The following is a 17,214-nucleotide window of genomic DNA, read 5'->3' as shown; positions in this document are numbered from 1 at the left end:
ATATTGTGATTTAGGTAAGATTGAGGATGAGTGTCATTTTGCAGTTGATTGTTCGCTATACAACAATGAGAGGAATATCCTCTTCAATTGTATACAGGATAAGTTTATTAGTTTTCGTTATTTAGATAGCTCAGAAAAATTCATATTTCTTATGAAACTAGACAAGCCATATTTTATAAACCCTGTATGCTCATACATCAACAAGAAATTGAACCTGTACATAGCGGTATTAATTAGTCTTTAGATGTAGTTAGATATCACGTTTTGTTATCGCTGTAACTATGCCTCTGCTTTTCACTATGACCTGTACTACTTAGCTCATCAGAGCATAAACGTGCAATAAAGGCATTTCATTCATTCATTATCTAGAGATTCGTCATTGTAGTCTACCTTCTGGGGAATGAACAAGCACATGCAAATGTTTAACTAATACAACAATTCATCAGGTACTGGAAAGTTTGTACTTTGGGCATCGATTCTAGACGAATGCTTGTCTTCGAATGGTTGCTCAGAATGCCCCTTGATGCTCCTTCTCACTTCTCACCAAGCTGGACTCGTTGTGGTTGGCGGCGCTGGCTAAACGTCAAGGAAGCTTAAGCAAAGCGCGCGAAACAATCTCACCTCCTTTGGGAATTAATGATGGAATGAAGTCAGCTATAACGAAGACCTGCAGGGTAATTTAGGAGGCGTCTCGAAATAAACTGTTTTCCAGCAGAATTCACAACAGATATAGTTTCCCTGGAGGAGATCCCGTAGCTATGAAGAATATTGATGTGCCAATGATCTTAGCTGGGATTTTCCAGCCCAATGTGCAACACTGTGATGACGGTGGAGCGGAGAGGAAGACAAACTACCAAGAAGACAGCATATATCAAAGGCGTCATTCGGCTTGTTTGCTGTACAAATGAGTATGTCCGTTTGTTCGGACGTGGGTGACGATCGTTTGACTAGCACATGAAGTCTCGCGAAACACCGGCCAATCAAAGATAAGTAGTTTTTCACACGGCTTTGCCATTCTGAAGCGACGATGTCTTCGTGGCAGCGCAGTTCGGGATTCTGCCTGTTGGGCACCGTTTACATGGTGATGCTGGCCACTGGTGCCGCCGTCATGGATGAAGGGAGCGCGGACGGGCCAGATGATGAAGGTGCAGGTGAAGCTAAAGGATCAGGAAACGGCGGAGTTACGATGATCACCGAGCTCCCTGCAGCTCACAACTGGACTGTCAAGCCGGAACCTCCAGGTAGGCCACTGCTCAATGGTGAAATAGTTGCCATCTTAAGAAACAGATTATTGTTCAAAATGCATTGCCGAAAATCGAAATGCTAGTAATAGTTACATTTACCAAACCAAGAAATACAGCTTAAACTGTTATTTACATTCTTTCGCAGCGAGTCATTCCAACGCTACAATCTAAATGCACCAGATGATGCCAAGGTGCACGTCCAAACCCTTAATGGTTCTTGCAGACGTTCTGTGCAAGTGTGTGAATTGTGATTTAGGTCATATGAAAGATAGCTTCAAGGTAGACAGCTTAGTTTCTAATCCGGGTGTCCACCGTCTGTAGGAAACACCTCCTGGAACAGAATTCCTCCAGTCAAACGCCACATACAAACCTTCAAGCGGAGCCGCAAGCCGTCAAATGTCATAGAATTACTATTGATAACGACTACGGTGTGTTCTAACAGCTAAATTTGATGTATTGGGCCCGACTGTGGCGCCCGGTGAAACCATGAATATCGTAGCACAGCACATCGGAAATCGAGACCTAGACGCTTGTACGGATGTACGGATTGATTTGCCCACACGGGTGGAGTTGACATGGTCTGTGAAAGGCAATATATGATTATTGAGGGAATGTAATACAATGACAACCTTCAGGAGAATTGTCCTCACAAATAAACCTGTATGTATGATTAGTCAATGTATGTTCTGTTAACAAACAGAACAGGCTTAGAACTCGCCTTGCTGCCAAACCAATCTTTAGATTAGATAAGCCAAGAACAAAATGTTTGAAGAAGTCCTTTATGTAAAGAGCTACTACTCGCCAAGCAGAGGTTAGGCTCCGGCCTGTTCTGACGTCTTTTCAGGCGTTTATTGTGGAGCTTTTTAAAAAATAGAAAGCCCCACAAAAATAGGACCCCCCCCCCCAAAAAAAAACACCGTAAAAAGACGTCAAAAACAGGTCGGAGCCGAACCTCTGCTTGGAGAGTACAGAGCTACAGCAATATGGAATCAGTCACCACTGGTACTAGAGACCCAATCTACAAGAGCTTCTAAAGCTGAACTCTGCGAACTGTCGCCTTCTTACGTAATCACGACCTTGACAATGATGATTTTTAATTGTAAAGTTTGACGAGCGTGTGTTATTTCATGTTCTTTATATATTGTAACAAGAAGTGCAGGAAGACTAGCGATGTAACTGAGGTTTCTTTGATAACACCAGCCTCAAAGCTCAAATAAAGAAGTTGAACAAGAAATTTATTTAAAAAAAATAATTTCATAGTTCACAGCTGCTGCCCGGATAGTTTAAATGAAGAATCTAATTGCGATCAGGTGTGTGTAGCCTTGCAGATAAAGAAGTGCAATAAGTCAAATTTTGACATCCTTAACCGCTGCTCTTTGTATTTTAGAGGACTATGATGGATCGACCAAACACTTAATCGAGAAGTCTGTCCGCGCTGTACATTAGATGGATTCGATGTTGAAAGAAGATACTTTCCTTGGGATGATGAATGGGATATATTGTATATTATCCGATGTGTTATCTTCGAAAAGTATCAGAATTCCTGATTGACTCGTGAATCATAAACACCAACCAAGGATGATCTCGCGATCGCAAGTACCATATACAGGAACCCTCAGGATATGATAAAACTTCACTTGTGTCAATGCCGATGTCATTGCAGACGTTTGGCGATGGATTTCGCGACGGTACACGACTCACTTGCGTCATTAAGTAGTGAAACCATGCTGGATATCAAATGCATGTGAGAATGGAAGAGACACATCTGCTGGAAAATAAACGTCTTTCCTGAAAGTTAATTCTCCCATATGAGTGTTTTTTTCTTGAATGCGAAGTTGCAGTCAACCGAGAATAGCAAGGAGGCGTAACGCAAAGAACATATATGATTATACTTCTGTTAGTGATGGCTGGCTTTGCAGAAGTTGACAAATTTTCTGGATGATAGCCGATTCGCCCCATTAAGCAGCAGATTTAAGTGGACACAAAGCCCCGGAAGAAGACTCGGGAATGAAAAATGGCGCACTGTGAGGAAAGTTTAACGAGCGTTCCACCCACTTAGCGTGGCGATTGCTATGCCACAAGCAACTGTAGGGTTATTAGGTCTTATTACAGAAATCGTAATGCACAGATCATACCTAGGGCATTTCTACTAATGGTTCTCCGTGGAACGACTTGCAGTTTGCCATATACAAAAGACTGAAGATAACTATACTTTAGCTTCTCGGATCGACCACTTTGCTGATGCGACCAGGCATCGCCGGAGCGGGAATGGGGCTATTTAGCAAGCAGGGCCGCCCAATCTAGAAACGGTTCCGCCTTCATCTGGTCGAACTGTCTGCACATGCATTGTTACTAACAGCCCCTCACACAGCGTCATGACCCCGAGTACCACCAATAGTCCAAAGGGCAATTGCTACGACTTTTCACTGTCATTCAACATAACAGAAGAACGTCGTATCTGTCCACCCATCCATCCACCCTTCTATCTATCTCATCCGATCTTTCCAGGTCGCTGGTTGGATGTCACGGTGGCAGCGCACCTGGACAGTTTTGGGTCGGTGTCGGAGAAAACTATGGTGAGATACCATTTTTAACCATACCACACCGGGTAGATTTTCGTAAAACTTATAGTCTACTCCTTTGGTATATTTTGGTACACTCAATGATTCTTACACCACTTACACCACACGCAAAATAGGTTATTATTCTAGAACTTGATATTGGTCACCTACAGAGGAGAGTGTGAGAAAGCTCATATCCCGTTAGTTCTACGGAGATGTTTTCGTGGTAAGTATTGTGGTCATCTCAATTTGCCAATTTGAGGTATCTCCCAATGCCCCACATTAACAAACAGCCACAGCTACAGCTGCAGAATCATGTCTATGGACAGAAATGTAAGGTATTTATAACGATGAAATATGTCGATGTTTAAAACTACAACAAAGTCAATATACCCGTTGTTAATGTATCTCCGGTCCTGTAACTGTCAATATGCCTAGATTCTTAGTGTTTTCCGCACTCCTAGTTCACTTTTATCAACTCAAGAATCGGCAAAGTTTCCCATCTTCAACTACTTGCGATCATTTTCTGTGAACCTCATTAGCAGTTGCTTCGCAAAGCCGATGACGAATACTGGCCATTCAAATTGTATAATCTATCACCTGGCCATGAAGTCTATAGGGTACAATTGGCCTATTTCAGAAGTTATTGGCAGGTCATTAACGATTGAACGGCTACATGTCACAAACAATTCGTTATCTATTCATATCTCCTACTGGGTTATAGAGGATGGGAAATTGATTTCTGCCCAAGACGAGATTCAATTAGCGAGTGATATCGTGCCTCTTTGATAGCAGACCAATATCTAGCTCATCGGCCAGTGATCATCAGCGATCATTTTCCGTGATACGTGATGGTGACGGTACTGATCCAGTGGCCACCCAACAGCTTTGATTAGGTCTGTGGCGTCCAAAAGACTAGACTGATTTACCTAGTTTTGCAGTGTGGTACGTAAATTGGAAGGGTGCACTAGAGCTCCAAGTGCTCTTTAACGTCGTACATCCCCATAAGCTATAACCTCCCAACTTGACAGTGATAGATGTATTCCTCCTTAGAAATCCCAATGGAAGTAGAGAAATGTGCAGATCAAGCATTTGTGAATGCACCTAAGGTCTCAGGTATACCCATCGCGACAGTCCACTGTGTATAACAGTCAATTGTTTGAAAGAACGCCTAAGGCAAGCAATCACTGAAATTGACCCCCGATCCCACGTCATGAGCAGAAAGAAGAAATAGTAAAATCAATGAATGAACTACTGATGTGCTTCGAACTAAAAGTCATTGTGAAGTTCTCAACATTCGCATTTCCCGTTTTGTCATTTCAAAGTTCTCCAATATCCTGAAGAACATTCAATAGTTAGTGGAATTCACTACAGTCATGGAGTCTATTCATATCTATGCATAAACACCAATGGGATGGTAACTTTTCTTCAACTGGGCAATTCCTGTTTGGTGAAATGAAGAACTCCTTTGAAGCGAGAAACCCGAGTGTAATTCACACAGCTTGACATGCGGTCATATCACCAATTCCGGCAGCTTTATCGACCGGATGTAACAAACTGTGCAGTATATACATGGCGGGATTTGTGAGTTTTTTTTAGCGCGGATATGGACGTTTGACAGGGAGTTCTGATTATGAAAACATTTTTGCTATGCCTAATTGCCGACTCATTGTTATTAGGTTTAGATTGACTTTTTACGAGCGAATGGTGCTCAAGACGTGCCAACAAGCTTTACGTTATCTGGTTCTATTGCCTTGCTGGTTTACTGTCGAGGGATAGATCTTCAACAAAAAAATTATTGCATCTTTTCTCATTTCCTTCTGTGATAAATATCCACATGAATTCTCCAGGATTTCAAGGTAGACATGGTGCTCATACAAGAATGGAAAGACGACCGTCTTAATGAAATTCTGACTGGGAAGAACTTTCTATCACTGTCTCCTGATATTATCCTATGGTCGCCTCACGTCGACTTCGCCAACGCCAAGGATGTCCAGGCCTTCACCTACGAGAAGGAATCGCACCAAGCCTCGAACACATGGATATCACCACAGGGACTCGTCAACCATCAACTAAAGTAATATTGAAACCATTTATCCTTTTAGCGTTGCCCTCAATGTGTATCGGTTACGACGCCTTTAGAAACGAAATTAACTAAAACTCCAACAGACGTCAGTACGCCTAGTAGCTAGATAGATGTGCCGTTGGTAATTTGCTTCATCGCCGTACTTTGCACGTATTCCGTTTTTTGTGGAGCCTCCGTCTTCATTAGGGCTAAATGAGTACGTGCCCACTTGAACGTTTGTCCGGCTGTTTTATCAAATCAACCCCTACAGCAGTAATTAACATTCGTTTGTGAAGGTTAGACATCCAGGATGCAATAATGACATTTAAATCAAATCTAAACCACTGGACAATTGTAGATTTAATTAGAATTCAAAAATTGTCATAGAGTCTTATAGTAGATTAGACACCTTGTTAATTTGGTCACTTGCAGTTGGCCTTTGACATTTGTTTGAGCATGAATTTAATTTGCAGTAAGGATTATCATCATTTATAACAAGTCTCCCCCATCCCCACAGGTTCAGCGTTGTTGTGAAGTGTTTGATGGACCTCCGCAGATATCCTCTGGACACACAGATCTGCACCATAGTCCTGGATGGGTGTAAGTAATCGATACCTTCTCCTCTCCCCAACGTAATTACCCACATCGGCTCCCCATGTAGTAATATGTCATTCATTGTCTAGCATTGACTTTGCCGCCAATGAGATATTACAGACACCTCTTGGTATTGACAAAGTCTCGCGGCCCGAGACAGTGGGACTGGGTGAGCACACAGGGAGGTGGTTTGGCTTGATGACTTTCTTGACAGGAAATTCCTCATCGGCTATAGCTAGCATCAATTCTAGTCAGAAAGTTCTGGGTAAAACAAAACAAAACTTCTTTCGTGATAGTTTTAATGTCATTGTAACCCACCTGTAAACAATCATGAACGACAAATAACGCTACAATTCTGGTTATTACCGTAAAAAAATAGTAACCGTCTGGGATCCAACTTTCTACACCCATATCAACCTGGCGGAGGAGGCAGAGCTTGAGAGGGTCACTTTTCACCAAGAATCCCCCTAACGTCACGGCCTCCCGAAGGTGTTCTGAATCAGTGTTAATTTGGGAATGACGCTGGTAACATACCAAAAGTTGAAAATAGTTGAGAAGTAGTCACCGGTTGCTAGCATTCTTCATGAATAATTTGCCATAGCCTGTGTTTACACAAGCTCTCGCTGGCTTCTAGGGGGCGGTATCCGTCAGGCCAGCGGCTAGGGGCGCGATTTAGTCAGGCTAGGTTTTGCCATAGATCGTAAAAAGGGCTTTTGAAATGGTACAATGTATGTCAAACTCTCCATTGGATTTTTATGATGCCCATAGTTGAAGGAATCCGCCTGTCCTGGGGCTTCCCTGGGATCTGGATGAGAGACGCACCTCTGACATCGGACATCACATCCCTCCACTCACAGTTCCAGCTGAGTCGAGTGGACTTGAAGTCCTACGTGACATCATTCAGCCCTACATCAAAAGGTACTCCAAGCAATCCTTGTCCGCTTTGAAGTATCTAAGGAAAATCACGGTCTTCATAGGTGCAACGTTAACTGGTAAGGTAATATCTTTATCATCTCCTGAGTCGAAAATCTGGTCCTCCCATCGCAGGGAAAGGGTGTACATACTCCACTGTCTCATGTGACTACTCCGCCGCGGAAACGTGTTTCTCCAGTCGGCTGCAGTCGTGTGTCATACGGACCGACAATCCCGAGTGCGGGTTCTGTTCCCGTTTTGCTGGAGACTGCAGCAAGCAAAGGCAAAACTGCAGTTTGGTGGATAAAGGTCAGCAGATAATTCCATGAATTGCTACATGTATATACAGATGTGTAGGAGTTATAACACGACTGAATAACGCCTGTACCAAGTTTAAAAAATGAAAAGAAAACGTTTCACTTTGAGTGTTGCATTTTGCCTTTGTACCATACGCAGACGTGCTATTTCAAAATCTTTGTCAGTTGCAACAACCAATCCAAACGCGCCACAACATATCCTGGGAGTTGCTTACATGCCCATGCCCTTGGCACTGAAACGCCTTCGTCTCCACGAACAGCTGACAGGTTCACCTACACCGCCTTAGAGATCCAGCTGCTCCTACAACGCCGGCTGTCCTACCACCTGCTGCAGATGTACATCCCATCAGGTGCCATTGTCGTCATGTCCTGGGTCTCCTTCTGGATCGATAGAGGCTCCGTACCGGCTCGTGTCGGCCTTGGGATCACCACCCTGCTGACCATGACGTCACAGAGCACCCGCACGGCGCCCATGCCGCAGGTATCGTACGCACGCGCAGTGGACGTCTGGCTGGTGGCGTGCGAGCTGTTCACGTGTGCCGTTCTCCTGGAGTTCGCCTTTGTGGACTTCATGCGGAGGCAAGAAATGAAACGCGATGCGAGGACACGCTCTCTGGAGGTGATTTATCTGTTGAAAATCATAAAAAATGTCGGCTATCCCGCTGATATAAAACTGATAGCATGTCACACAGCTGTTAACAGCGACTTCAACTACGCTTGCATTGTTCAAATACAGCGGGTTTTTTTTTACATAGAATCATAAAATACACTGAATACATTTTTTGATTCCTTTACAGGCTGTGGAAGATGGACAAATGGATTCGAAGGAAGGCGCTTATGACAGAACGCTACCAAAACTTAACGTTTCTACCAAAATGGACTACGCGTGCAGGGTGGCCTTTCCCATCGCCTTCCTGGTCTTCAACCTCCTGTATTGGGTGATGTATCTGAATTCCAGAGACATCTAGGGGAGAAAGTAAAGTTCTCTTCAAGTCATTTTCCAACCATTTAAAGGCTCCAAGGCCGGCGCTTTAACGGTCGATTCTTGATAATGACGTACAATTTTCTGACTGTTACCGCTGTTCTGACGGCTCCAGATTTCTACATCATTAGATGGTGCAGTCGTCACCACCGTACATTCCAATCATCCCAATCCTACTACAAAGATGACAAACGCGAGTTGGAGAAAGAGGAGAAAATAAAGCTTTGAAGGCATCTTCCAAACAATTGGACCATCTAAAGCCTCCAAGACCGGCGCTTTACCGGTCGATTCTTGATAATGACGTACAATTTTCTGACTGTTTATACCGCTGTTCTGACGGCGCCAGATGTCTACATCATTAGATTGTGCAGTCGTCACCACCGTGCATTCCAACCATCCAAATCCTATCTACAAAGATGACAAACGCGAGTTGGGGCATATGGGTGAAGGCTATGCTGCCTGGGTTTACCCTTCTAAATGCTAACTATTGTACAGAAGTGGGCAATACTACATGTAGTCTAGAATGCATTGAACCAATATATATCATGATATATATCATGATATATATCAACATTCACTTATATATATATATATATATGTAACGTTATACACATTATCTTACACAGTTGCCAAGAAAAAAAAACATAATAGATGCTAGGGGTAGGCATGGCTGTCATATATAGGGATTTGTATTGTATTGTAGATGATGTCATTACTACTCTAGTGTAGATACCGTCTTACATCAGACTTCTCAGGTACGTCATCTGGAAGTGCACCATGGTAATTACAGCCTCACAAACTAAAGACTATTTTAGGAAGTTTGCCTGACAATTGAGAAATATCAAACTAGAATGGAATTCTGCTGCATTGAATAAAGGGAAAGAGATATTTATCACCAAAGTTTCATAGTGTAAATCCTGGATCAATTGGCAGTGGTTGCTTCCTCATCACATGTAACAGCATACTACTGAACAATGTGGATTCTATACAGTGCTGTACTGTGTATTTATATGACCGTGCCATTTCCTGATATACTATAAAGCATGTGGCACATAGGTGTGCCTGAAAACATACTAAATAATGACAAAAAACAAGGTGATGTTTGAAAATATGTTCATTAACATGCAGAAACATAATTATGCATACAATGATTCACTTATTGTCTCTTGGTGTCGTGATGTACTTGAAAGCATTTATCGTTGTCAAATGTTGGTATTTTCAATATCAACTATTTGATAATCATATGACACGCTGTGAACTATGTACAGTACTAAAATTCTACCTTGCAATACTCCATCATGTTTCCTGCTTGTATCTTTAATAAAGTTTTGGCCCAGTTTACAGGATGGACACGTATCAATCTGATGCAATCAAATGGCTCAGAACCTCCACAGGGAAAACATGGTGCCAGCTCATGAAAAAGTGCATCCGCTATTAATGAAAGGAGTCAGTGGGGCAGATTGCAATACATCATTCTGACGGGAGCAGGTGCAGTGATCATGAATCTAAGTTATTTTTTATCCCAATAATTTCAGCTACAATGTTGTTACTTTTAGCACTTATCCCCAGTTATGAGACAACATAAGAGTCAGTGAGTCACACAAATTGTTGAACAGTGTATCATATGTACATAGTACAAGCCATGATGTAGAATGAGATTATGTATTTGTGCTGTCTACTCAAATCAATCAATATAGCTATCTTAGAAGCAGACCTCAATAACATAACAATATCAACCAACTGTGAACAAACCAGTGAACTGCAAATGTGTGAGGGAAAAATAATTCAAGGTTTCACTGATTCTTTTTGTGGATGTATCTTGGGGAACTTCTTGCGTCTCTTTTTCTCTTTCAGTTTCATCTTTTTCTTAGCTTTCTTCTCAATACTTGAAGGTGGGCCAGAAACTGCAGCTTGAATATTCTTCAGTTCTACATGCTCGCTTCTATCGGTGTCAATGTTCTTCTTTCTCTTCTTCTTTGGCTTTGTGTTAGTCTTTGTGTCTACAGAGTCACTGACTTTGACCTTTTTCTTCTGTTTGTCTTTTTTCTTTGTTTTCTGAAGGTTGGGTGTAACTTTACTGCTAACCGCTGGTTCATCATTGTCACTATCAACGTCCTCCTCTTCATCCTGTGAGGAAAATACATTTTTAGCAATAGAAACTACTGATGCCATTGAACTGTTAGTGTTATGTATAGCAGGCAACATGTCAACAGTTACTGCTGAAACCCAAAATTCTGGTCTAAATAACGTTATTATCACGTATCTGCTGAGTCAGCTTGGAGCAAGATGAAATCTATGTCTCAGTATCCAAAGTATCTCTGAAAACTATATGTATATCAAAATACAGATCCTGGCATAGATGTTTGTGCATATGCCATACAAGGTTAGTTACATTTGTATTACTAGCCTCCACCAGGCCATCCTACGGGGGTATGGATCGTAGAATTCGTAAAAAAAAAGAAGCAATAATTTGCCAGTAGAGTCAGTCCACGGTAAAGTTAATATTTGCGCCTGCGAGTGAAACCCTCCGGTGGCCAAACTCCCCAGGCAAATATTCTCCCTATAGCTGGGTTATTACCAGGGATTTTTTAACAGCTTTAGTTGGAGAATCCTGGTTATTTTTACATAGTTGCCTTTTTAACTAAAACTCACCTGATCAACTCGCACCCCAAGGATGGCCAGCTCTGGTGCCAGGTGGTCAGCAGGAACTGTTTCCTTTGTTTGTTTGTTTTTCTTTGTTTTTTTAGGAGGAGATTCTGAAAAATTGTGCAATCAGAACAATCGTATCAACATCAGAAAACATGTTAAACAACCAGTAAGAACTTGTGAAAAACATAGATTTTATCAAATTAGAGTATCTGACTGAATGTTTATTGCATACAAATTACCTAACACTGGCTTCTTCCATCTTACTTTATACAAGTGCAGTATGTACATTTTGAGATACTTAAGAAAAAAGGATAAGAAATAATTGATTTTGGTCTCTTTATGTACAAATGAGACATCTGACCTTATTAGGAAATTGTTTGCGTAAAAAATAACACAAGAAATTTGCGAGTCAAAAAATCCTTGTCTCCTCACCTTCAGCAAGGATGTCCTGGAACAGTCTTCTCTTCTTCTCCTGGGCAGCCTGGATGTCCTTCCACACACCCTTCTGTCTCCTGAAGTGGTCAATGGCACAATTCTGCCACACAAACCTGCCATACTGGTCACTCCTCAGTCTGGGAACAACACAAAACAACAGAATATGTCAGTTAGCCAGTCAGTCCACTTAACATATACTGCATATTCCCCAATGGATATCGGATGAAATGTTCATCAGCCAGAAGATTATTCAACTTCCACTATATATGTGAGGGTAGAGACTTAAAATCACTGATTTCTGTCGACAAAGACTCTGATCAGGATTTCTATCGGTAGAATGGGCGATTCTACCAGATCAGAGTCTCTATCCTGACATATACAACACAACACAACACAACAGAATACAACAGCTACGGCAATAGATGTTCAACATGCTACAGCCCATACAGGAACTCAAATTTATACTGAAGAAAATAGAGGTCAGCAGGCTAATGAGAAGGTACGTTACGATTCAATGTGCAATAAATGGGCAATCAATGAACATGCCACAAGATAATCAATAACAAACATACTTTAATGTGCTACAAGTTGATAGGTCCCACAGAGCAACATGTGCTACAGGCTAGCATGTTCTGTAATGAAATCAACATGTTCTGTATTGTATCTGTACAATTACCTGTCCTCCTTCTCAACAAGTTTTTCAGCAATTGCAGCCTTCAGGCCGACAGGAGCAACTTTCCACACCACATCCAACACCCTGCTGCCGAACTTGTCACACGACAGCACCACATATAGGTCCTACATGAAGAAATCAGAGCAACAAAAATTGTGTTTTTTCTTTAATGATTTACCTTGCTGTACAAACATGCTTCTTTTTCTTGCACAGTCGTGTGATATTCAGTTTAAGTTTAAGAACATACCAAAAGATGTATCAATGTGTAGGAACAACATCTAGCATGAGAAATCTTCTCTCCAGCTTTCTTTATTAACTTACCATCATCTTGTGCAGTAAGAGCTTTCTCCTCTTTTCAGAAATAGTTGGACTGTTGAGGAAGGTCTCCATAACACGGCTGCCAAATGAGTTACATGCCAGCGTCTGTAGTTCCTGTGAGGACATGGCCTGTACACTGTCTGCTGCGTCTGAGGGGTCGTCGAACTTCAGCAGATGTTGGAGTAGGAGGGATCCTTGGAGGGTTACAGTTGTCAGAACCTACAATAAGCAAGCCAGGACACAATTCATACAAAGGGCTTTAAACACACTCAACATAACATTCAGTAAGAAAACGTCTTACTAGTACCGTAAACAATATACCACTAGACCACTCAGGGGAACCAATAAGATCTGGTCTGTGTGGATTCACAATGCTTGTGTCAATGGGAAGCTTTATATAGAGACCATCAAAAAGTGATTACAACACACACTGACCACTTGTACAGGTTTGACTGTTATGTCATATATGATATAATATAATGTTTAATATACTAAAAGAAAGGTTGAATAGGAAAGAAGAGTTTTCCACCTTTGCAGTCTTTTGCTGTTCCTCACTGTTGTCCTCGGCGACACTTGTGAACTGCTCATAAGACTGCAGGGAGGCCACAACCTGAGCACACTTCAGCTTGTCCTCCTTTGGAATGTGAAATGCCTGTGGCAAAAAAAACCCTACCATTAAGGCTGCTTCTTTGAACTAACATAATTTACCAAACATAAAGGAAAGTCAGACTTATAACATCATGAAAGAGGGTCCAAGAATAAACACAGTGTATGTATGTGAAAGATGTACTAACAATGATATGACGGGTCGGAAGACTTAAGAAGGTGTAAACAAAGCTGAGGCAAATTTTCCTTCAGTCATGTAACATGACCCAAAACATGTCATGCACAAATGCAAAAAAAATTACAGTACATTGACATATGTCCGACATATAATACAGGCAATTGGTAGTAGCCTCACAGTTGAGCTCCTGACTCCAATCATTAACTAACTGGGAGACCCCAGTTCAATCCTGGGTTAGGACATCTCGGTTGAAAGAACATTACGGTAAGATGTGCACCTTTAATAATTTCCTGAGAAAGTTTTTCTGTCCAGTCTTGTGTCTGACACAGGCGTCAGCAAGGTTGATCAACACCATACCCTTCCCATGGGCCAGCAGGTCCTCAATATGTGGCAGGAGTTCCTCTAAAACATCTGTCAACTAAATCACACCCACATTGTAAACTTTATGTATAACTTAGTAACAATGATACAAGGAAAAGTGATTTAGTAGAAAAGTAAATTAGCAAAATGTATTGGAAAGGGATTTTAACACATACATGTACAAAGACATTCAAACATTGACACAAATCCATTTACTTTAGGCAACAAAGGTACATGTACCTTGAACTACTTTTTGATTCTAGACACAACACTTACATACAATTGCATACAAGCATAACTTAACATTTTTTCAAGCAGCTAAAGCAAATTCACAAACCTGGTCCTCAGTGCGAAGTGTGGCCAGTAGTTGCTGCAGCCCAAATGTTGCCACAGGATGCAGACTGAGGGGAACCAGTCGCAACGTGAAGTGCCGTTGGAAAAGGTTCTGGTAGGTGGCGTCGTCTGTCACAGTTAGCAGGGTCTTGACTATGTAGCTGGCATGCTGGTGTACAAGAGCGAGGCACACCCCACTGCAAACCAACAGATAACAGACTTAGACTAGAATATGCATGGGTACGTATCACATTGTAAATAGACCATTTTCCTCATTACTTCTTATCTATTTCTAACATAACCCTTGTGGTGACCATTCTGAGCTTTGTACTGTGTGCATATTCAGTCCTCTCAACTTTTAATTTACATCAGTCTAAACCTTGGTCTAAATAACTACAATGTACATGCAATGAGTGCACTTAAGACTTAATATCTTTTATCTGACCTAAGCAAAATCAGTGATCAGTCCTATCCTCCTCACCTGAGTTCACTCTCTGCACATGTTCTTGTGAACATGTTGGACTCCATGACCTGTTGACAGACTTGTGTGCACAGCCCCTGGTCTACCTTGTGTAACACAGTAAGGAGAGCCTGCAGAAGTGGGCTGGCGACGACATGGGACACCAGACCTGCAAGAACAGTCACACAAGGCATCAAACTCACATTTAGGTTTGGTGTGAACCTATGGGGCAATTAGCTCCATAACCGGGACAGGAAAAAATAAAAGTGTACCAATAGCTACATTATCATGTGGGCCATAATTATCAAGACTGTTACACACATTCATAAATTTTCTTTGTACAATGTACAAATATAAAATGTAGATTTTTCAGTATTTGGGTATCATGTAATGAATCAAACTTTCTTCCATATGGTTACATTGTCTAAGTTGAGTTACCTGAGAACTCCTCCACAGCTAGAATAGCTTTAGTGAGCTGTTGTAGCATCTGCAGGAAACTGGAAGGCGGTGGCCTGACTGTGACAGTGGAAGTAGCTTTGGTTTCTTTTCCAGGAGTGACTGAAAAGAAAAAAAAATGCCTTCATAATAACTGTATCGAAAAATACTGAGAATCTATTCACAATGGGTACACTACAGTACTACAGTACAAATCACAAAAAAGTGTTACATGATTCTTTGATATCTAATGCAACTCTTGTTTGTTTCTTTCCCTACATTTATTTATGAAGTATGAAGAAAACATAAGATAAACAGTTACAATGACTTAGCATGTTTGTTTTTACTGCTTGCACCTTTGTTCTGTTGTCCGAGTGACAGCCGACTACGAACCATCTTCTGCTCAAGCTTCACCCCACTCAGGGTCTCAAACACTGCTCGCAACACATGGCTGCTGTAGTGGTCCCTAACAAGTGGTGAAACACTTCGCACCATCTCCTCACAAACTTCAAGGAACAAGTCACGGAGAGAGTCCAGCTCTTCCTTCTCTGTCGTCTTTTCTTGAGCGGTGACTTCTTTAGAAGCTGTACTGGTAGAGGTTCCACTAAGATGTCTGGGGATGAGACACACCATGGTCTGGAGGACGTAACCAGCGAACCTGTCCGTACAGAGCGATGTGAAGTTGTTCTGTTTGAGACGTGTGATGATGTTGATGAGGTGGGAGGTTGAGGCCTGGTGCAGGAGGGTCTCCAGGATCCGGCTGACTGTCTGGTTACAGGCCAGCAGGTGAATCTCTTCTTCCACCTGCGTAAAGACGTTGTTGAGGAACAAACCTGGAACAACAACAACAGTTGCTGGTTACGACATTCTTGTCAAATTCTGATGACACATCTATGAAGCAAATCTTCAACTTCTTTAGTGCACAATAATGTCAGCTATGTGATTTGAGGCTTATGTTTAATGACTACGAGACAGGAAGACAATACTAGTAAGCCCATTCGCAGTTCGGACTACGCATGTGCAGTGCCAAAGGTGAAGGCCCCTAAGACGTAAACAGAACCCGTCTGGACGTTGTTATGCAAATCTAGACAATGTCGAGACGAGCACTGTTTACAAGCCAGGGGCCTTCACCTTTAACACTGCACATGCGTAGTCAGAACTGCGAATGGGCTTATGCCGAGGTGTTTTCACATACATCTGTGTCTAGACCTGATCTTTAAATCCAACACCACTTTATCTTATCAATCTCTCTTCAACCTCTAGTTAGATCTGGTACTGAGAAGTCTACAAGTTCAATTTTTGTTGTTGCCTGGACCAATATTCCATAAATTTATTAAGCTGTCTAACGGGGACTATCATGCAGCAGTGATAGCACCACACCAACTGCTCAGCCTATGGGGTCGCGACCTTTTAGCCTAGACTGTGGTTAGAGTGCGTGAAGTTATGATCCGGAGCTCGGGGGATCGAACCCCGGGGCCGGCAGTTTATGTTACTCCCTTTCGGTGTTTCAGCTGCAATCTATTTACTGTCTGTTCATCCTTTGCACAGAAAATTCAAATAAAATATCAGGCAAGCAAACAGGCAAGAACACCACTTTCTTGGGCAAGACTGATGCTCAAGAAAAGATCATGTCCAGACATAACATCGATTCAACTCACACTTTTCCTCCTCTTCCTCGAACCCATCTTTCAGCTGCTGCTCCACTCTTCGGTAATAACTCAGCGTCTGTGGGTCCAGGCGGCCGATCCTTCTGTCCGGCCCTCTCTCCCCTGCACCCCCATGCTTCACGGAGTACGGTTTCTGATCTCGAGGCGTGTTTTTGTCGAAATATCTCGGACGACCACGAGGGGCCCCTCCACCACGTTTTGGTGTCGCCATTTTGGGTGCATCTATTTTGTTTTAGAGGGGGAAACGGTATTTAGGAATCAACTTGAAAATAAGAGATATCTCAAAATGTAGAAAAGAATTACATTAGAAATAAAGGTGTAACTATAGTACTACTTTATTCTGGACATTTTGTTATTTGATAGTGTCCTTCTAGTCTTTTGTATGGCGCAGCAAGTAAATCAACCTCCATACAAGAATGAAACAT

The 17,214-nt window shown here is 42.0% G+C and overlaps 2 protein-coding genes across 2 annotated transcripts; one reads left to right on the top strand and one right to left on the bottom strand.

Annotated features, from left to right (window-relative positions):
* Window positions 1–559: 559 nt before the first annotated feature.
* Window positions 560–9,575, top strand: LOC136439332 (glycine receptor subunit alpha-2-like). The gene is made up of 8 exons (XM_066434700.1): window positions 560–1,241; window positions 3,753–3,820; window positions 5,656–5,882; window positions 6,388–6,470; window positions 7,233–7,382; window positions 7,512–7,685; window positions 7,954–8,312; window positions 8,491–9,575. Exons 1-8 carry the CDS (start codon window positions 1,028–1,030, stop codon window positions 8,659–8,661), a joined length of 1,446 nt encoding a protein of 481 aa, XP_066290797.1. The 5' UTR covers window positions 560–1,027; the 3' UTR covers window positions 8,662–9,575.
* A 196-nt stretch (window positions 9,576–9,771) lies between these two features.
* On the bottom strand, window positions 9,772–17,023 carry LOC136439329 (nucleolar protein 9-like). The gene is made up of 12 exons (XM_066434696.1): window positions 16,781–17,023; window positions 15,479–15,955; window positions 15,126–15,245; window positions 14,709–14,856; window positions 14,232–14,424; window positions 13,812–13,952; window positions 13,280–13,402; window positions 12,754–12,969; window positions 12,436–12,557; window positions 11,757–11,896; window positions 11,328–11,431; window positions 9,772–10,802 (listed from the first exon to the last, which is right to left on the bottom strand). Exons 1-12 carry the CDS (start codon window positions 16,998–17,000, stop codon window positions 10,461–10,463), a joined length of 2,346 nt encoding a protein of 781 aa, XP_066290793.1. The 5' UTR covers window positions 17,001–17,023; the 3' UTR covers window positions 9,772–10,460.
* Window positions 17,024–17,214: the final 191 nt, after the last annotated feature.

The sequence above is a fragment of the Branchiostoma lanceolatum genome, chromosome 7, assembly GCF_035083965.1.
Source record: "Branchiostoma lanceolatum isolate klBraLanc5 chromosome 7, klBraLanc5.hap2, whole genome shotgun sequence".
Classification (NCBI taxonomy): Eukaryota; Metazoa; Chordata; class Leptocardii; order Amphioxiformes; family Branchiostomatidae; genus Branchiostoma; species Branchiostoma lanceolatum.
This window is presented reverse-complemented; position numbering and strand designations above follow the sequence as displayed.